Here is a 20,784-nt window from a genome sequence, read left to right as displayed (position 1 = left end):
AAAGGGAAGCACGGACGATAGCTGCCCAGTGAAACAAGTGTACCAGATGAGCTAAACTACGTCTATGCTCGCTTTGAGGCAAATAACACTGAAACATGCATGAGCGCACCAGCTGTTCCGGAAGACTGTGTGATCACGCTCTCCGCAGCCAATGTGAGTAAGACCTTTAAACAGGTCAACATTCACAAGGGCGCAGTACCAGACGGATTACCAGGACATGTACTGTGAGCATGCGCTGACCAACTGGCAAGTGTCTTCACTAACATTTTCAATCTCTCCCTGTCCGAGTCTGTAATACCAACATGTTTTAAGCAGACCACCATAGTCCCTGTGCCCAAGAATACTAAGGTAACCTGTATAAATGACTACTGACCAATAGCACTCATGTCTGTAGCTATAAACTCACATCCACAATGAGACGGCCAGCCTGCCAGTTTAGTGGAGTCTGCCACTAGCACAGTCAGTGTAGTCAGCTCAGCTATCCCCATTGAGACTGTGTCTGTGCTTTGATCTAGGTTGGGCAAAACTAAACATGGTGGTGTTTGCCTTAGCAATCTCACTGGAATAAAGACCTCCATTCCTGTCATTATTAACTCACATCTCAAAATAGGGCTACTTAATGTTAGATCCCTCAAATCCGAGGCAGTTAGAGTCAATGAACTAATCAATGATCATAATCTTGATGTGAGTGGCCAACTGAAAGATGGCTTAAGCCTGATGAATTTACTTTGTTAAACGATGCCTCACCTCCTGGTTACATTAGTGACCATATCCCCCGTGCATCCTGCAAAGGCGGAGGTGTTGCTAACATTTACAATAGCAAATTTCAATTAAAAAAACAACAACTGCGTTTTTGTCTTTTGAGCTTCTAGTTATGGGGACTGCGGTTGAAAATTAGCCAGCTGGCTAAAACCGGGCACTTTTACTGAAACGTTGATTAATGTGCACTGTCCCTGTAAAAATAAAATAAACCCAAACTCAAATCTATGCAGCCTACTCAATCACTTTTTATAGCTACTGATGGGCCATATATGGCGTTACTCACGGAGTTCCCTGAATTCCTTTCGGACCTTGTAGTCATGGCAGATAATATTCACATTTTTGGTGGCTTTAATATTCACATGGAAAAGTCCACAGACCCACTCCAAAAGGCTTTCGGAGCCATAATCAACTCAGTGGGTTTTGTCCAACATGTCTCCAGACCTACTCACTGCCACAGTCTGTACCTAGTTTTGTCCTGTGGAATAAATGTTGTGGATCTTCATGTTTTTCCTCATAATCACCATTTTATTACATTTGCAATCGCAACAAATAATCTGCTCAGACCCCAACCAAGGATCATCAAAAGCTGTGCTATAAATTCTCAGACAACCCAAAGATTCCTAGATGCCCTTCCAGACTCCCGCCACCTACCCAAGGAAGTCAGAATACTAACATCAGTTAACCACCTAACTGAGGAACTCAATTTAACCTTGCGTAATAACCTAGATGCAGCACCCCTAAAAACAAAAAACATTTGTCGTAAGAAACTAACTCCCTGGTATACAGAAAATACCCAAGCTCTGAAGCAAGCTTCCAGAAAATTGGAATGGAAATGGCGCTACACCAAACTGGAAGTATTCCAACTAGCTTGGAAAGACAGTACTGTGCAGTATCGAAGAGCCCTCACTGCTGCTTGATCATCCTATTTATCTAACTTAATTGAGGAAAATAAGAACAATCCAAAATTGATTTTTGATACTGTCGCAAAGCTAAATTAAAAGCAATATTCCCCAAAAGAGGATGGCTTTCACTTCAGCAGTGATAAATTCATGAACTTCTTTGACGAAGAAATTTCGGACTCCTCTTTTAATCTGCGTATTCCTCCAAAGCTCAGTTGTCTTGAGTTTGCACAACCTAGGATCAAGGGAGACACTCAAGTTTTGTAATATTATATCTCTTGACACATTGATGAAAATAATGATGGCCTCTAAATCTTCAAGCTGCATGCTGAAACCTATTCCAATTAAACTACTGAAAGAGCTGCTTCCTGTGCTTGGCCCTCCTATGTTGAATATAATACACATCTCTCTATCCACCAGATGTGTACCAAACTCACTAAAAGTGGCAGTAATAAAGCCTCTCTTGAAAAAGCCTAACCTTGACCCAGAAAATATTTTAAAAACTATCGACCTATATCGAATCTCCCATTCCTCTCATTTTGAAAAAGCTGTTGCGCAGCAACTCACTGCCTTCCTGAAGACAAACAATGTATACAAAACGCTTCAGTCTGGTTTTAGACCCCATCAGAGCACTGAGACTGCACATGTGAAGGTGGTAAATTACCTTTTAATGGTGTCAGACCAAGGCTCTGCATCTGTCCTTGTGCTCCTAGACCTTGGTACTGCTTTTGATACCATTGATCACCACATTCTTTTGGAGAGATTGGAAACCCAAACTGGTCTACACGGACAAGTTCTGGTCTGGTTTAGATCTTATCTGTCAGAAACATATCAGTTTGTCTCTGTGGATGGTTTGTCCTCTGACAAATCAACTGTAAATGTTGGTGTGCCTCAAGGCTCTGTTTTAGGATCACCATTGTTTTCACTATATATTTTATCTCTTGGTGATGTCATTCGGAAACATCATGTTAACTTTCATTGCTATGCAGACAACACACAGCTGTACATTTCAATGAAACATGAAGCCCCATGGATTGCGGCAAATGAAGTGGATTGCGGCAAATGAAGTGGATTGCGGCAAATGTTCTATTTTTAAACTCAGACAAAACAGAGATGCTAGTTCTAGGTCCCAAAGAAACAAAGAGATCGTCTATTGAATCTGACAACTAATCTTGGTGGTTGTACAGTTGTCTCAAAAAAACTGTGAAGGACCTCTGCGTTACTCTGGACCCTCTCTCTTTTGACGAACATATCAAGACTGTTTCAAGGACAGCTATTTTCCATCTACACAACATTGCAAAAATCAGAAACTTCCTGTCCAAAAATGAGGCAGAAAAATGAATCCATGCTTTTGTCACTTCTAGGTTAGACTACTGCATTGCTCTACTTTCCGGCTACCCGGAGAAAGCACTAAATACATTTCTGTTAGTGCTAAACATGGCTTCTAGATTCTTGATTACAACCAAAAAATGTGATAATTTTACTCCAGCGCTAGCCTCGCTACACTGGCTTCCTGTTAAGGCAAGGGCTGATTTCAAGGTTTTACTGCTAACCTATAAAGCATTACATGGGCTTGCTCCTACCGATCTTTCCGATTTGGTCCTGCCGTACATACCTACACATACGCTACGGTCCCAAGACGCAGGCCTCCGTACTGTCCCTACAATTTCTAAGCGAACATCTGGAGGCAGGGCTTTCTCCTATAGAGCTCCATTTTTAGGGAATGGTCTGCCTATCCATGTGAGAGACGTAGACTTGGTCTCAACCTTTAAGTCGTTATTGAAGACTCATCTCTTCAGTAGGTCCTATGATTGAGTGTAGTTTGTCCCAGGAGTGTGAAGGTGAACTGAAAGGCACTGGAGCAACGAACCGCCCTTGCTGTGTCTGCCTGGCCTGTTCCCCTCTCTCTGCCCTAAACCCTAAACAGTGGCTGAGTAACAAGCTTACTTGTGCTCTTCCATGCCGTCCCTAGGAGGGGTGCGACACTTGAGTCACTGACGTGATCTTCCTTTCCGGGTTGGCGCCCCCCCTTGGGTTTGTGCCGTGGTGGAGATCTTTGTGGGCTATACTCCGCCTTGTCTCAGGATGGTAAATTGGTGGTTGAAGATATCCCTCTAGTGGTGTGGGGGCTGTGCTTTGGCAAAGTGGGTGGGGTTATATCCTGCCTATTTGGCCATGTCCGGGGGTATCGTCGGCCGGGGCCACAGTGTCTCCAGACCACTCCTCTCTCTCTCTCTCTCTCTCCCGGCTTTTCTAGGGAGTTTTTCCAAACCACCGTGCTTCTAAACCTGCATTGCTTGCTGTTTGGGGTTTTAGGCTGGGTTTCTGTACAGCACTTTGTGACATCAGCTGATTGATTGATTGATTGATGAAGTGCTTTGAAAGGCTGGTAATGGCTCACATCAACACTATTATCCCAGAAACCCTAGACCTACTCCACTTTACATACCTCCATAACAGATCCACAGATGATGCAATCTCTATTGCACTCCACACTGCCCTTTCCCACCTGGAGAAAAGGAACACCCAGAGGTGAGGACTCGAGTCACATGACTTGGACTCGAGTCAGACTCGAGTCACAAATATGACGACTTGCAACTCGACTTTAACACCAATGACTGGTCACTTAACTTGGACTTGAGCCTTTTTACTCGAACTGGCTTGATACCCTCCCCAAGCCCAAATATAAAAAATTATGCTATTTAAAAAAAAGTGTGCAGCCCATCAACTCTTCATTTAACTGATTACAGTTTCAATCGGACAGCAGCCAATCAAAATGTGCCAGCTAGCCAAACGTTGCTCATGGCAGTGCAGAGGAACGCCGGCTGCTGCTCTATTTTACTGCAGCTCTTTAATTACCTGTTACTTTCATTTCTTATTCTTATTCATTTTTAAAAACTGCATTGTTGGTTATGGACTAGTAAGTAAGCATTTCACTGGAAGGTCGACACATGTTGTATTCAGCGCATGTGACTAATAAAAAGTTGAGTGCAATGAAAATGAATGGGACATATTGAGAATGTTTACATTCACAGTAATAATTTGATATTAAACTGATTATGTCAGTAGGCACATTATGCAGTAGTAATGTAAACACCTTACTCTGCTTATCCTAAATCGGCGTATGGTCAAAATCAAAGGAAGCATATGCAGAATAAAACACCTTGTTTTCAGGGCAATCTTTTGAATTACTAGGACGTGTAAACACCTTCAGTCGGTGTTCCAGCTGTGTATTTGATCTGCCAATGTGCGAGCACGTTGGGTTACAGATGTAACCTTGGTTCTCTGAGTAGAGTAACGGGTTGCCAAACGACCCACGGGGAACTGCTTCCCCTTCACGCGATTTGATTGAGATGCTTAATATCAAAGATGTTTACAGTCACGCCACACCCTTACTTTACCCACATAACTTCACTTATAAAAGGCAAGACATACTGTCTATTACTTCACTCGAACCCCATGGAGGTGGAGGAACGACATGAAAGCTTGGCGACCTGTTACTATACTCAGAGAACCAAGGTTACATCCATAAAAATGTGATTCACATCTATTTTAAATCAATAAAAGTTTTTAAAAAACAACAACAAAAAAAACTTTTTCCTTCACATTTTCAAAAACAGTCCATTTATATTTTCCATATTATACATTTGGGTGAGTTTCTTTTCACGCCTCAGTAGCCTTGTTTCACTGCCAAAAATCAAATTAAACCATCTAGTGTTCAGCTAAATAACAACACAATGTCATACAGGTAGCTTAGTCAAATAATTACCATCCAATCACATTCTGTTACTCTCTTGTGGGAATTCCACTAACGGTTAATATGTAGCCAAACGTAGCTGCTGCTCATTCCATTTGCTCAAAAATTGATAAATGGTTGCGTCCATAGAGACACATATCAGCTCCACTGGTAGTACTGCTACTACCAGCAGGACTACACCTGCAACTGTCGACGGTACAAGTTGTTCTGCTTCCACGAGCACATCCAATGTTAGCATCAGTAATTCAAAATATGTTGTTAGCCCAGCTAGCATGTGAATCTGCTGCAGCCGAAGAGCTACTGCCCCCTTTTTACCCAGGAAAGCACTGAACAACAGACAGGGATGTTGAACTATTGAAGAGGCGTAAATATGATGAGAACTACATTGATTTGGGGTTCACTTATATTGGGAGTAGTGCCTTTCCTCCGGACGGCAGGTAGTCTAATGGTTTGAGCATTGGGCCAGTAACCGAAAGGTTGCTGGATCAAATCCCTGTGCTAACAAGGTACAAATCTGACGTTCTGCCCCTGAACAAGGCAGTTAACACACTGTTCCCTGGTAAGCCGTGATTGTAAGCAAGAATTTGTTCTTAACTGATTCACCTAGTTAAATAACTTTATGGGTGGTACTGGAAACCAGGATAACAGGAGAGGATATAAGTACTGAGAGGATATAAGTACTGAACAGCACTGAACTGAACAGCTTTGTGACATCAAATGGACTTCGGTGGTCAAGATGTGTTGGTATCTGTACTGATTGCGGAAAAGCCATGACAGGGAGACATAGCGGAGTGGTAACACGTGTGCAAGCAGCTGCTCCTTGCTCCCTACGCCACTTGGGTACACTGCAGCATCCACCGAGAGGCTCTTGCTGCCAAGGGAATGCCTGACAGCTTGAAAGATGTTTTGGACTCTACAGTGAAAATGGTTAACTTTGTTAAAGTAAGGCCCCTGAACTCTCGTGTATTTTTGGCACTATGCAATGATATGGGCAGCGACCAAGATACAGAAGTGTCCTGGTTATCAAGGGGCAAAGTATTGACATGATATTTTCTGGTCGACCATGGGACATGATGGGACATGATGAAGCTAGAGCTGTGGTACATAGCATCACCAGAGCGCTCATAGTCTGTATCATAAGAATGGGAAGCTGACAATTACTCTGGAGGTGCTGACCTGTTGCACCCTCTAAAACCACTGTGATTATTATAATTATTTGAACCCCCCCCCCCCCCCCCGTTTGAACATCTTGGCCATTTACTATTATAATCTCAACCCGGCACAGCCTGAAGAGGACTGACCACCCCTCAGAGCCTGGTTCCTCTCTAGGTTTCATCCTAGGTTTCTGCCTTTCTAGGGAGTTTTTCCTAGCCACTGTGCTTCTACATCTGTTTGGGGTTTTAGGCTGGGTGTCTGTATAGCACATTGTGACATCGGCTAATGTAAAAAGGGCTTTATTAATACATTTGATTGATTGATTGATTGATTGATTGGACAGTACGCCAGTGTCATCCGATTCAACAACCACACTCTGTTCAGAGGTACGGTTTGGATTTGGTACCACCGGGGGAAGCCTGGTCAGGATGTGCTTGAGGGCAGATTCAATGGTTGCCATACAACTGTCCAGTGACTTAATCTCCTTGTGTATCTCCGTGCATCGTGATTTGTGCCCAGGCGAGGATGAGCGATGACGTTTATTGGGCAGTGGATCACGAGGGGAGTGAGACCCATTATTATACCATATGAGGTATGCGGTCAGCTGTAGGGCTGGCTCAGGGAAGAGGACACCCCTGCCTTGCATAGTCCCATGGGACATCTTAATTGGGCATGGGACAGAAGCTAAGGCTTGATCACCCTTTAGCTGGCCACCTTTGATGAGGGTGTTTAGTGATTAAAGGTCGAAACACCCACTCATTCGAAGGCACACTACTGAGGATGTGTCCCAAAATTGACATCTTAACCCAGTCTAAGAAATAAACCTCCCATGCCATTCTGTCAACATCACGGCAAATCTCATGCGAGTGCATTCCATCTATTGGCACAATGGACAGTTTTTAACATCTCGTCCCGTGTTTTATGATTCTGATCCTGGAGAATTGGAATGATCATTGATCTGTGTGGCAGACTTATCTTAAATAAGGATTAAATAAAAAAATATTTAAAAAACATACAAAAAATCTGAATGGCAGAGTCAAGCACGGACTGTCAGTCTCGGCGTTGGTGGACTTGGTCAAGCGAGGACCGGTAACCTACAACACCGCTGAGCTCCGTGATCACAGTAAAACTCCAAGTGAGGGAGTGGTAATGTTGGATCAATGGGTCAACAAGCACCAACAGCCTCCCGAATGGCGCAGTGGTCTAAGGTGTGCAACTAGAGATTCTGGGTTCGGATCCAGGCTCTGTCGCAGCCGGCCGCGACCGGGAGACCCATGGGGCGGCGCACAATTGGCCCAGCGTCATCCGGGTTAGGGGAGGGTTTGGCCGGCAGGGATGTCGTTGTCCCATCGCGCACTAACAACTCCTGTAGCAGGCCGAGCGCAGTGCAAGCTGACTTCAGTCGCCAGGTGTACAGTGTTTCCTCCGAAACATTGGTGCAGCTGGTTCCGGGTTAAATGGGCATTGTGTCAAGAAGCAGTGTGGCTTGGTTGGGTTGTGTTTCGGAGGACGCATGGCTCTCGACCTTTGCCTCTTCCGAGTCAATACCGGAGATGCAGCGATGAGACATGGCTGTAACTACCAATTGGATACCACAAATTTGGGGAGAAAAAGGGGTAAAAATGTAATAAAAAATTAAAACAAGCACCAACAACAGCTATGCGTGGCTAATTTAGCTAGCTAGCTACAAGTTAACTTCTTAGGTAACGGGATAGACCCGAAGCTAACACATAAGGATAAAAATGCCCTACAAAAAGTAATAAAAGTGAGCTAGTATGGGCAGGCACAATAATGAGAGCGAGAGAGAGGGAGTAGATTAGATAATATAACTACTCTGTCAGGACCCGGTTTCGAACCTGGGTCTCCGGAGTGAGAAACAGTCACTTAACCAACTGAGCCACGAATAGACAGCAGAACCCAGAAGATGAGGCAGACACAGCAGTACTTAAGACGGTGTATTTAATAAAGAAAAAATCCTAAAATAAAAAATGGCAAATGCAAAAGGTGGAAGGAAAAAACACAAAAAGACCTATAAAGAAACTCCCCAAAACTAAACAAAAACAAAAAACAGAATACCACAAGAACGTTACCCGGAATCGACAAGAGCACACAGAACACTAGGGCAGGGTGCTAACATACAAACACAGAGCACAGAACTGAGGGAAACAAAGGGTTTAAATACAATCAGGGGAAACGAGACACAGGTGCAAACAATAATGGGGGTCAAGGGAAAAACACAGGGACAAAAAGCACAATGGGGACATCTACTGACAAACAACTGGAACAACCCTGGCCAAATCCTGACATACTCGCGGCACCTCCTCAAGTCATAGAAGAATCGTAAGAAAGTAATCCAAAGGGGATTAATAGCAATCTTGCATTGTAAAATACATAAATGTGATCGTGAAGAAAAGACAGTATGTCACACCTCATCACCTTTTATAGTGACATGTCACATGGGTACAGTAAGGGTGTGGCGTGACTGTAAACATCTTTGATATTATTCATCTTAATCACATTGCGTGAAGGGGAACCAATTCCCATAGTTCGTTTGGCATTCTGTTGTGTCAATCAATTGAGACGATCAGACAACACTTGTATTCTAACTGCAACTTGTCAATATTCCAAAACCCTTTTGCAAGCCTCATGTGTCCCCATGATCTGTTTTGTAATATGAGTCCCTATGAAACACAGACAGACACACACTCTGGAAATAGATAGTGATAAAGTTATGAAAAAAACGCGGCACCAAGCCACGAGCCAGTGACTTAATAAGCTGATTGTGGCCTGGCTGCTCATTGTGCCTGCTAGCTACTACTTGATAGCTTAATTGAGTTGGAATTAGCTAGCTAGCAAATTATTTTGTCTACTGATAAACAGTGTGTAGCTTGCGCTTTATTTACGATAGTTTGACAGCTTGCAGATGATGAAGTTGTCGACATGTTATTGTTTTCAGAAATCAGTACTGAGCACGAAGTCAGACTTTCCTAACTCGATAGACTGTTTGCAGTGCACTGACTAGTTTTCATGCACATATTATTTCGTTATTTTTGGTTGTAATTTTTACCCCTTTTTCTGGATATCCAATTGGTAGTTACAGTTTTGTCTCATCGCTGCAACTCCCGTTCGGACTCAGAGAGGCGAAGGTCGAGAGCCATGCGTTCTTCAAAAGACGATCCTGCTTCTTGACACACTGCCCGCTTAACCCGGTAGGAGGAAACACTGTACAACTGGTGACCGAAGTCAGCGAGCATGCGCCCGGCCGCTACAGGAGACTCTAGAGCGCGATGGGACAAGGACATCCCGGCCGGCCAAACCCTCCACTAACCCAGACGACGCTGGGCCAATTGTGTGCCGCCTCATGGGTCTCAGTCGTGGCCGGCTGCAACACAGCCTGGGATCGAACTCGGGTCTGTAGTAATGCCTTTGACTGCTGTGCCACTCGGGAGGCCTCATGCTAATTTCACTTGAGAAATACTGCACCAAATAGCTTAGCTATGTACAATTGCATGACTAAGACTTCCTTTGCAAAAACGTCTAAATTAATTAAAGATTTCTTAATTTATCTTAGATTAATTGTGACTATTTTAAGGAAGTGACTATTTTGAGGAAGTGACCATGTTGTTGCTACGGTGCCAAGGTACGATATGTGAACATAACACACCCACATCAAACCACACTTCCCAAGACAACTCTCGTTTTTTGGCATCAGTCGTGGCCGCTAGCATTTCTTAATGAGCAATCGTCAAAACAAGGACAAATCAGGAAGTATATTGCAGAAAAGTTATCCTGCAACAGGGTGATCAAATGAAAATCCTATAAATGTACAGTAAACATTAAAATATAATTTGTTGGCTAAAGAGCTCAGGTCTTTCACTTGACAGCCATTCTGTGAATTGTCTCTCTCTGTCTGTGCTATGCTAAACTAATCCCTAGCAGTCTCCTGCCTACTCTATCATTAGCATTGCCACCTTTGGCTGTGTAAATAATGCAGGCCAGACATTGGCTGATTAATGCATTATTCAGTGGAGAGCGGATCACACAGTACAAGGCATGAGTCCTGCTAGACCTAGCCTAAGACTAGGCCGGCCACCTGACCACACACATAGCCAGGTGGAACACCACCCATCCACGCAACGGAGGATGACTGGTTTAGTCTGACTCAGGCTGCAAGGCCGAATGACAGTGATTAATAATGTCTTGTCATGAGGCAGACCCTGTGTCTTTATAGAAACAGAGCTGTTTGGTATGAAGTTGCAATTCTGTGGTGATGCAGGAAAAATTGGCTACTGGTTAATAAGCCAACTTGGATGTAAAGGCCTATCTACCTATAGTCGGGCTACATATATCTGTTTTCTAGTTGTTGCCCGTGCATTGTCAGTTGATGTACGGCATAGTGTGTAGGCTATACCTGTGAAACCAAGTAAGGGAGCTCTTTAGCTAATCAATAACAAAACTAGCAGACACTGCAGCCCGTGAAGACTTGAAGACATGCGTTCCTGCCATAAGGATTCGTTAAGGGAAGTTTGGGAGGGGTAGTGTGCAAGGGCAAGTGAACAAGAGCATTGTGTATTATAACTATCAGCCTCTGTGTGTGTCAGCCTGTCTTGAATTATGACCACCTCTCTCTCCAATCACTATGGGCTGCACATGTAAGATAACTAGGGGTCACCATTGGGGTCATCTCCATGGAAACATCAATTAATGTTACCACTCTGCCCACATGCTGGGCAGGAACATAGAAATGTAATGCATTGGTTGAAGATTTGCCTAACATCTAAAGTGACATTCTAATGAATGTCAAACAAATTGTCCATAGACATCTAATACAAATGATGCAGTTTACAGTGACATGTGTTCTACACTTGATATTGCCTTTGTCTCTGTGTGTGTGTGTGTGGGTGTGTGTGTGTGTGTGTGTGTGTGTGTGTGTGTGTGTGTGTGTGTGTGTGTGTGTGTGTGTGTGTGTGTGTGTGTGTGTGTGTGTGTGTGTGTGTGTGTGTGTGTGCGTGTGTGCGTGTGTGCGTATGTGCGTGTGTGTGCGTGAGTACAGTATGTGTGTGTGTTTCTGTGAGTTCTGAATAAACAAATGTCTATCCTAATCAAGTTGGAGAGTAGGCCTAAAGACCCGAAATATCAATATATGCAGAAAGGGTGGGGATGGGAGTGCTCTTACATTCCAGGTGCTTTTTCTTGGGCGCCATCACCTCATGAGTGGTGGCTTTGCAGACGGCGCGAGATACCTCTGATCCCGTCAACTGGTACTGCGCAGCGGCAATACGATCCGTGAGCGTCTGCCCCGACATTTTCTCCCCGTGTAGTCGACCACCTCAAGAACTTATTTCACTAATGAGAAAAAATAATATGAAAAGGCGGTCTTCCTACAGGAATACGGGTATCAACGATGCCAGTGCAGTGCGGTCCTCTCCAAATCCCTCACGGATAGGCCTGTGACCTTCTGAATGGGTAACACATTTTCAAAATTAGCTCAAGTAAATAAATAAAGACATAATTTGAAATTAAATAATTAGGTCACGTTTATATGTGTGTTCTGACATGGTTAGACTTACGCAAGATTGCTCTCTTCCCTTGCCTTGTGTCCCGTTATAACGTCCAGTTCAGCACCTTGGATAACGCCACTCTTACGTAACACTACGCTGGCAATAGAATATATTTCCTCGCACCACAGCAATAAAGCAATAGGGCCTAACAAAGAATCAACCAGGAGATCGAAAACGTTGCGACCGCGCAGCGCTTCTTGTCCTCGGAATGAATGGATTTGGCCAAATGTCCAAACTTCATCAGAAATCCACAGAATATTCTCTTATCCGTTTTGCAGGAACATCGAATTGACGGTCAAGTGTTTCCACTCCCCACGCAAAACGGTAAACCGGAGGAGGTAAATGCACGGGTAGAATGTAGAGCTTTCGAAATAACCGTTTTGTAGTAATGACGCACAGTGTCCTTGTCGGCTCGTGGGTTAAAATATTCCTACCGGATCTTTTTTCTGATCAGGGATGTCTGATAGGCGCGTTGCCCTTCTCTCTTTGTCTACAGCAGTTGCGCCTCTTCCCCCTGTGGCAGTAGCCAACACTGACCGGCGCACCAATCCAAGGACGCGGAATAGGCTACTATATGAAGATGGAGATGTTGGAAATAATTGTGTATTTAATTCACTCGTTCGTTTATTTATTTATGTAGAGTGTCTATCTGTCTGCCGTTCTGTCCTCTCTTCCCTCAGTGCAGTCAGTGTTAGGTCAGGGTCAGGTGACGCTTTATTAGCCGACACACGCCCAAATCTACCAAACTCACGGTCGTGCGTTCTTAAAGGGGAGTATTCCTGTAGGCCTACAGTATATAACTCATATCGCTAATATGACAGTGTTCATTTTCAAGTGTGCACTGCTGCAAGGGTGCACAATATTAGAAGCCATGTTCGAACACACTGCGCACATGGATTAGCCTATATTTTCCAAATGGCAGGTGCCTTCATTACGCTACTCTCTCAATTAAACTACTCTCTCATTATTACTGTAGCCTTGCCTGGTCGTTGACATTTTGCCGCACACTGTAGCCTATAAAGCAATATAATTAGCATAATTGTATTGCCTCGACCCCTTATAAGTAAAGTAGCGTTGTCTGCCGTTTGTTGCAAAGGCTATACAGAGCAAGATAATATAATAGACAATAACTGCATTTTATTATACACATTTATTCTAGGCACTTTATTAAAGGCTCTATGATTGGGGGAAAAAAACATTGGAAAAACAAACCCACTAATTGTTTCACTAATTGTTCTTGTTTGAAATCGTCGTCTAAAACGGTGGCCACTGAATTAATGCATCAAAACGGAATGTGTAATCCGCCCAGTTCATGTGCTCAGATTATTGAGTTCGTTCCAAGTAGCAGCGCACCGCAGTTGAAGGGCGTGGTCACGTGACGTACCCTGAACCGCAGCCACGTCGCCAGGAGAATCAGGAAGCTTTCCATTCACTCCACTTCCTTGGTAGCTTCTTCTTCAACAACTGCAAGTAAGTGAAAGAAAAACAATTTATCAGTTTAGTAAGTATTTCGAAATCAATAGTCTGTATTCTATTGATCGTTTAACAAGTAAATTACGCTGCACGTATGTCAGAGGAGCTCAATCATGTTTCTGCAGTAGCTAGCTGGTTGACATCAATGTTCAGCACAGACAACGTTACACCTTTGACCCGTAAAGTATGTCCTAGTAGGGTATAGGTTTATGGTGGATTAACGACGAATGCATGATGAACATGTTTTCTCAGTCACCACGTTAAATTGACAGATCAAATATTGTAATAGTGTTTACAAAGGTGTATGGCTGTCGTCGTTATTATTGTAATGTGTTCAGAATAAATATCAGATCATGGTGATTCTTTGGGATTCCTCAACATGTTTAGCCCCTTGACGACTATAAACGACATGTTATGAAGGAGAGGAGCTGAAGAGAGGAACCAACTTCAGACTATCAGGACATCCCCTTAGTTTCCCTGTTATGTGTTTCAGGAATGGCCCAGTTTGAGGAAGTATCCCAGAAGTCTGCTGTCCACCCTAAACCTGTAGGGTTGGTCCTACAGTATGGTACTGCTGGGTTCCGCACCAACTCTAAGCAGTTAGACCATGTCATGTTCCGAATGGGTTTACTGGCCACACTCCGCTCCAAGAAGACGAAGGCCACCATCGGAGTCATGGTCACTGCGTCACACAACCCTGAGGTGAACAAAACATGAAGTGCATTCAGTAGCCTATTAACCATTCACTGTGTTTGTGTGGCTTCAGAGTCTCTCTTTAACTGATAGTCTCTGGTGTTTTATTCTGGTGTGCTCTCAGGGCCGATTTTTCAGATATTATTAGAGGAAGGTTGTCTAGTATTGATTTGGTTTCAGGTCAACTATTGCTTTTCTGAATTACACAATATCCATGTTTCTCTCTCTCTCTCTCTCCCCCCATTTACCTAACCCTCCATTTACCTATTCCTCTCATCATACCCCTTCTTTCCATTTCTCCACCTCTCCCTTCCTATCCACTATATCACCCCCTCTCCAGGAGGATAACGGGGTGAAGCTGGTGGACCCCATGGGGGAGATGGTGACCCCTGCGTGGGAGGTCTATGCCACCCAGCTGGCCAACGCAGAGCAGGAGGAGCTCCTCACCGCTCTGAAAGACGTCATAGAGAGAGAGGCCATCAGCATGGCCCAAGAGGCCAGCGTGTTCGTGGGCAAAGACACCAGGTACTGGGGTGTTCGCATTCTCTAGAAACTAAACTATAACCATGAATATCAATATAACGTGGGTGAGTTCCTTTTGCATCACCCGGTGTCCTGGGTAGGTGGAGATTTAACTTTAGGACCAATGGAATGGTCTTAAATACGTAAACTCTTTCCACATGAGGCACCGGGTGATGCAAATTTATGCAACCATTCTGATTGGTCCCAGAGACCAATGGGTTGGGCCAGAACACACGTGGGTAAAGCTGCGTCTAAAAATGTGTAATTGGCTTTGATACTCTCATTGGTTAGATATGATCCAGTCACTGATGACTTTGCTTTGTACAACATTTTGACGTCAGAATTCCGTTTGAGTCGTCAGGCAACTCCGATATCTCCTCAGACGTTTAATCTGATTGGTTGTGTTACTTCAGGCCCAGTAGTGACAGCCTATCACAGGCAGTACTGGATGGAGTCCACGCCCTGGGAGGCCACAGTAAAGGTGCGTTAACTCTTAGGTTTCCTTAGCTGTCTATTATGTCAATCCTTCTGTCATTCTTATTCGACTACACCTTGGTGTGTGATTGATTGTTGGTTATTTTTTTTATTTTTTGTAAATCACTGATTGGTATCTTTCCCTGTCTATCAGACTATGGCTTGGTGACCACACCCCAGCTGCACTACATGGTATGCTGTCAGAACACCCAGGGTCGCTATGGTGAAGCCACTGTCAAAGGTTACTACCGGAAACTCTCCCAGGCTTTCATCCAGCTCACTAAGAACGTAAGACTACATCACCTCTCTGTCTGTTTGTAACACTATAATAACCTCCATTTAATAAGCATGACTATTAACATTTATATTATATCATTTATAATCACAGACACACATTTGTAAGCAGTTATAAGCATGTATATTATTTTATAAATCACGTATACACATTTTCAAGCAGTTAAATGATTGTTCATGAAAAATAATGTTACCCATTCTGCCCCCTCTCTCCAGGTGCCTAACCGTACAGATGATCAGAAGGCCCTGCTGGTGGACGGCGCTAATGGTATCGGGGCTCTGAAGGTGTGTGAGATGGAGACCTACCTGAAGAATGAGCTGCAGCTGTCCCTCTTCAACGACGGCTCCAGTGGGAAACTCAACCACCTGTGTGGAGCCGACTACGTCAAAGTACAGCAGAGAGCTCCCAAAGGTGCGACTGCAGTCCAGCAGACCTCTCCTGGTCTCTTTTCTCTCCATGTGTGCCTCTCAATAGACCACAAATAGCATCCTCGCCCAGTTTTCTGTATTTTATTTGCACGGCATCTGTATTGCCGTGAAGAGATGTGAAAGCTATGTGGAGAATATCCACTTGCAACTGTCATTTTTCAGATCTGTATAGGGAAAGAACAAGAAACAAGGAGAGGAAGCTACTTAAGATTATTTAGGTTAGTCATTGAGCAGACGCTCTTATCCAGAGCGACTTACATTAGCAAGCGCATACATGTTCATTGTTTTTTCTCAAACTGTCCCCCGTGGGTATTGAACCCACAACCCTGGAATAGGAAGCTCCATGCTCTACCAACTGAGCTACACGGGGACTGCTGTTATTGAGGTAGGGCTCACCTCTTGGTGTGTCCTAATGCACCGTGAGGTCGACACCGGGCTTTGACTCATGAGTGTGTCTCAGACTACAGGTGACTGATAAACAGACCTGCTATATCTCATTATGAAACGCAGGACAGTCAGGATTGTTATATTATAGTTTCCATGTTTGGCAACCAGAGGGAAGACATCTCAATGAGTTACGTGTAATAAATACTGTAGGCCACAGCCAGACTCCTGAAGTGGATGGCTCTGACCCTTCTTCTTCTCTCTTTTTTTCCTCTCTCTCTCTAGGGGTGGAGATGACTGCTGGGGAGCGTTGCTGTTCCTATGATGGCGATGCTGATCGTATAGTTTATTACTACAGCGGCTCTGCAGGGAGATTCCATCTGCTAGATGGAGACAAGATTGCCACTCTCATCAGCACCTACCTCAAAGAACTGCTCACACAAGTATATGCACACACACTCACACACTTGCTATACTTACCTTGGATGCTTTAATCTCTGGTGGGCAGACTGCAGTAAACATAAGTGATCTGTCTCTATACTATGAGCACCGTTAGCTAACGTGCAGCAATAGTTCCGGGGCTTGGGTTTTTCATCACTGGTTATTTGGACAAATCACGATTTCGGAGGTGTTAGTATCTTTTGAAATTTGGAAGGGGAGGTGACATTCGGCCCATAGCTTGCGAAGACAGAGGGTGGAGCTACTCCTTCCCGGTTCTGCTCCTTGTTTAGCATTTCTGCATTGCTTCTCTTAACATGTATGGACTCAGAACTTAATCGTGCAGCTAACCAATTACGCAAGACTTTAGTTCTGGGTTTACCAAGATGAATGATGCTTAAACACGCCCCTACATAACACACACGGACTCGGTATCATCCTCATTCAGAAGTGTGCACACACTAACCTGTGTTCCCCCTGTGTGTGTTTGGGTTTGTGCAGGCTGGTCTTGACCTGCAGATAGCCGTGGTGCAGACAGCGTACGCTAACGGCAGCTCTACACAATACCTGGAAGATACCATGAAGGTGTGGACACACACTCCTCAGTCTTTCCAACACACACATGCGATCAGTGCTGACCTCTCCTCCCTCTTTCCAGGTAATAGTGAGGTGTACCAAGACAGGAGTGAAACACCTTCACCATGCAGCCCAGGAGTTTGACATTGGTGTTTACTTTGAGGCTAACGGTCACGGAACTGTGAGTAAGCCACATACAAATACACACTCGCACTGAAAGCACGCAATCAATGGCCGCCCCTCTGACTATGGTTATGTTGTGGTCCTGTCTCAGGTTCTGTTCAGTAAAGCAGCAGAGGAGAAGATTCAGAAGCTAGCCCAGGACTCCAACACCAACGACGAGAGGAGGAGAGCCGCACTTCTACTGCAGAACACGGTCAACCTCATCAACCAGGTATGGCCACACATTGTCAGGTCAACACAGGGTGTTTCTAAATATGCATACTAAGGTACCGTGGTCCGAGCACGGAAACTGGAGCATGCATCAGTCGGAGTCCAAATAAAAGCACGGAGGGCACTTCTTGGATGCGTAATCCGCTTGTGCACATTTCTAAGCATTTAACCTTTATTTAACTAGGCGAGTCCGTTAAGAAATATAACGCAACCGCTGGTGGACATTATTTGGGCTGATGCAAGAGAAAATAAACTCTGACTTCAGAATGATATATGCCCTATTCACATCTCATATGTTGCCTGAGTACAGTATTTTGTCTTGATATGTTAAAGGTCCAATGCAGCTGTTTTTATCTCAATATCAAATCATTTCTGGGTAACAATGACGTGCCTTACTGTGATTGTTTCTTTTTGACCATTTTCATTGAAAACAAAACAGTTTCTCAGCTAAGCAAATTCTCCAGATGTTGTTTTCTTCCTAGGACTGTCTGGGAGTGGTCTGATTGGGGAGGGGAAAACTGACAGCGAGCTGTTATAGACGGCTTAGCTGAGAACGTCACAACAAATGATGCTTCAGTGGGGCGGCAGGTAGCCGAGTGGTTAGAGCGTTTGGCCAGTAACTGAAAGGTTGCTAGATTGAATCCCTGAGCTGGCAAGGTAAAAATCTGTTGTTCTGCCCCTGAACAAGGCAGTTAACCCACTGTTCCTAGGCCGGCATTGTAAATAAGAATTTGTTCTTGACTGACTTGCCTAGTTAAATAAAAGGTTACATTTTTTTTTTTTAAATGGGACAAAAGTCCATGTGTTGTTGTGATTCTGGATGACCAGATAGCTAGCAACAATGACAAGAAACTGCCATGTGGGAACGTAAGTGTTTTCTTGTTCTTGATACCTTGATTTGTTTTGAGGTGTTTTGGCTGACGTCACCTCTATGCTAATATTTAAAAAATTAACTTGCTAGCTAACCAACAACTGTAACAATGTATTTCATAGACAAGTGTTCATGTGCAATTTATTCAATAAACATTGGAGGCAAAATATAGTTTACATGTTGTCAACAATCTAAGCTAACCCTGTTTTTTTTGCCCCATATTTGCGCACTTGTTGCTAAACAACCAACCCATCTATTGGCAGAGAGGTTTGGAATTGCCTTTATTATTGGTCCATTAACACATTTTCTGGTGATGTCACCAGGCAGGCCAAAACTCCATCCCGCCAAAACAGGCTGAAATTTCAGTTCTTAAGGCTCACACATCGTACCGAATGTGGCTCTAGCGTTTTGTCTGCCGATCGTTCAGCACACAGCGTTTTAGGGACCACCCGCTGTAGACGTCAGACTGTTGACATTTTTTCACGCAAATAAACTATCTGGTCAGCTAGATTATTACTATTGACATATAGCTAGCTGATAGTTATACACAAAGCAAACGTTTTACTTTATATCTTGTTTCATCTATTGGTGCCATTGTCCTGGGTAGAAGAAGGTTCAGTGAATGGGGGAGGGGCGATGTGAGGTAATACAGTAGGGGAAGTGCTTCTCAAATGTAATGTTTTATGTATTCTCCACACTCTCTGTCCTCACAAGAACATACTCAAGAGAATGTCCTCTGAGAATGCACTCGGCACATGAGTGTGCAGCACTGTAATATGCATATTGCGAAACACCCACAGTCAACCATTTTAGCAATTCAGGGACTACACACAGTCATTGCAATGAAGGGTCAAATTCTGTGTGCATTACTTACATTTTTTTCTATCCCTCTCTCTGTAAGACTGTAGGAGATGCTATCTCTGACATGCTGCTGATTGAGGCTGTGTTAGCCATCAGAGGGATGACAGTACAACAATGGGACGCCATCTACACAGACCTGCCCAACAGACAGCTCAAAGTCAAGGTGTGTGTTTGTGCGTGTGTGCACTCAGGGAGTTGCATCGTATGTTACTATAAATGACTGTATATTAAAAGGAAACTAGTACATACGTTTTAACACAGTTCATCCCAGTGCCTCACAGTTGCAGTGTTGTTGTGCGGCCTATAGGTGGCAGACCGGCGGGTGATTGACACTACAGATGCAGAGAGGAGAACAGTGAGTCCAGCAGGTCTGCAGGAGGCCATAGACAGCCGTGTGAAGAAGTACAGACGGGCGCGCTCCTTTGTCCGTCCCTCTGGCACAGAGGATGTGGTCCGAGTGTACGCTGAGGCAGACACACAGGTGGGACTGAGAGGCTGAGACATGAAGTGATAGTGAGCCACTCAATTCACCTTCCATGTTCACTCACTATGCCTTTAACTTTCTTCGCACTTTCTTTTTCAGTCTCTCACTGTCTCATGGTGGTGATGGTAATGTGTTTCTGTGTGTTTCAGGAGAGTGCCGATGCCCTGGCACATGAAGTTAGCCTGGCAGTGTACCGCCTCGCTGGAGGAGTAGGAGAGGAGCCTAAATTGTTATAAAACACACACACTATGCAATTTAAGTCTAATGAAAAATCCATTAATCTCCTGAAGATGGACCACACTTCCTGAACCCAGTCCCATTTTGTAGCCTTTTTATCAGGTGCCAAATCATTTTATACGGTATACTGCATTTAATACTGTATTATTGCTACTTTTCTATGAGTCTGGAAAATGTGATTGATTTCAGTAAATGTGAAGAGAGCATATGCTAAATAAGGTTAAAAAAAATGTAATCCCCCTCCTTATCCAACCTTAATCCAGTCAATGTATTTGTTTTGTACTATTCCCATGTAATTATAAGTGTTTACATTACCGGTTATTATTGTAGATCAATTTAGCATTTCTGTTCATATCTGAGTAACTGCACTGCTATGAACAGATCTCAACTGGAAAGACTGTGCTGCTATGTAATTGTTCAACACCAAGAGTAAAGATATGAAAGTGAAACTGACATCAAACTTGTTCTGCGTTTCTTTTTAGTTCGTATCCTCTCAAAAACCCTCCAGTTACATGGAATAA

At 43.9% G+C, this 20,784-nt stretch overlaps 2 protein-coding genes across 5 annotated transcripts in view; one reads left to right on the top strand and one right to left on the bottom strand.

The window, feature by feature from the left end:
* Positions 1–12,842, bottom strand: part of LOC135557684 (clathrin coat assembly protein AP180-like) — a 45,509-nt gene extending 32,667 nt beyond the window's left edge. The window contains exons 1-2 of one of the 3 annotated variants that reach the window (XM_064991200.1): positions 12,144–12,842; positions 11,750–12,031 (exon numbers count right to left, since the gene is read on the bottom strand). In XM_064991200.1, the coding sequence (XP_064847272.1) occupies positions 11,750–11,879 (130 nt within the window). In that variant the 5' untranslated portion in view covers positions 11,880–12,031; positions 12,144–12,842. The remainder of the gene's footprint in view (positions 1–11,749; positions 12,032–12,143) is intronic. The other 2 variants (XM_064991198.1, XM_064991199.1) reach the window with 2 other exon arrangements.
* Positions 12,843–13,496: 654 nt separating this feature from the next.
* Positions 13,497–20,716, top strand: pgm3 (phosphoglucomutase 3). Of its 2 annotated transcripts, none has more exons than XM_064991195.1 (13): positions 13,497–13,604; positions 14,101–14,309; positions 14,641–14,825; positions 15,236–15,303; positions 15,451–15,584; positions 15,807–16,002; positions 16,689–16,846; positions 17,343–17,426; positions 17,500–17,598; positions 17,692–17,811; positions 19,583–19,705; positions 19,850–20,023; positions 20,176–20,716. In XM_064991195.1, the coding sequence occupies exons 2-13, from the start codon at positions 14,103–14,105 to the stop codon at positions 20,260–20,262; spliced, it is 1,635 nt and encodes a 544-aa protein (XP_064847267.1). In that variant the 5' UTR covers positions 13,497–13,604; positions 14,101–14,102; the 3' UTR covers positions 20,263–20,716. The 2 variants fall into 2 exon arrangements, with proteins under 2 accessions (XP_064847267.1, XP_064847268.1); XM_064991196.1 differs by having other exon boundaries at positions 13,528–13,635.
* Positions 20,717–20,784: the final 68 nt, after the last annotated feature.

Source organism: Oncorhynchus masou, chromosome 16, assembly GCF_036934945.1.
Source record: "Oncorhynchus masou masou isolate Uvic2021 chromosome 16, UVic_Omas_1.1, whole genome shotgun sequence".
Classification (NCBI taxonomy): domain Eukaryota; kingdom Metazoa; phylum Chordata; class Actinopteri; order Salmoniformes; family Salmonidae; genus Oncorhynchus; species Oncorhynchus masou.
The sequence above is the reverse complement of the archived record's forward strand: the minus strand, read 5'-3'. Positions and strand labels throughout refer to the sequence as shown.

Excerpts from the sequence above, each read along its gene's own strand:
- pgm3 (XM_064991195.1), top strand. The coding sequence starts at position 14,103 with ATGGCCCAGTTTGAGGAAGTATCCCAGAAGTCTGCTGTCCACCCTAAA. Across the intron at positions 17,599-17,691 it reads AGGCTAACGGTCACGGAACT|GTTCTGTTCAGTAAAGCAGC; the intron begins GTGAGTAAGCCA and ends GTCCTGTCTCAG. Across the intron at positions 19,706-19,849 it reads ACAGACAGCTCAAAGTCAAG|GTGGCAGACCGGCGGGTGAT; the intron begins GTGTGTGTTTGT and ends TGCGGCCTATAG.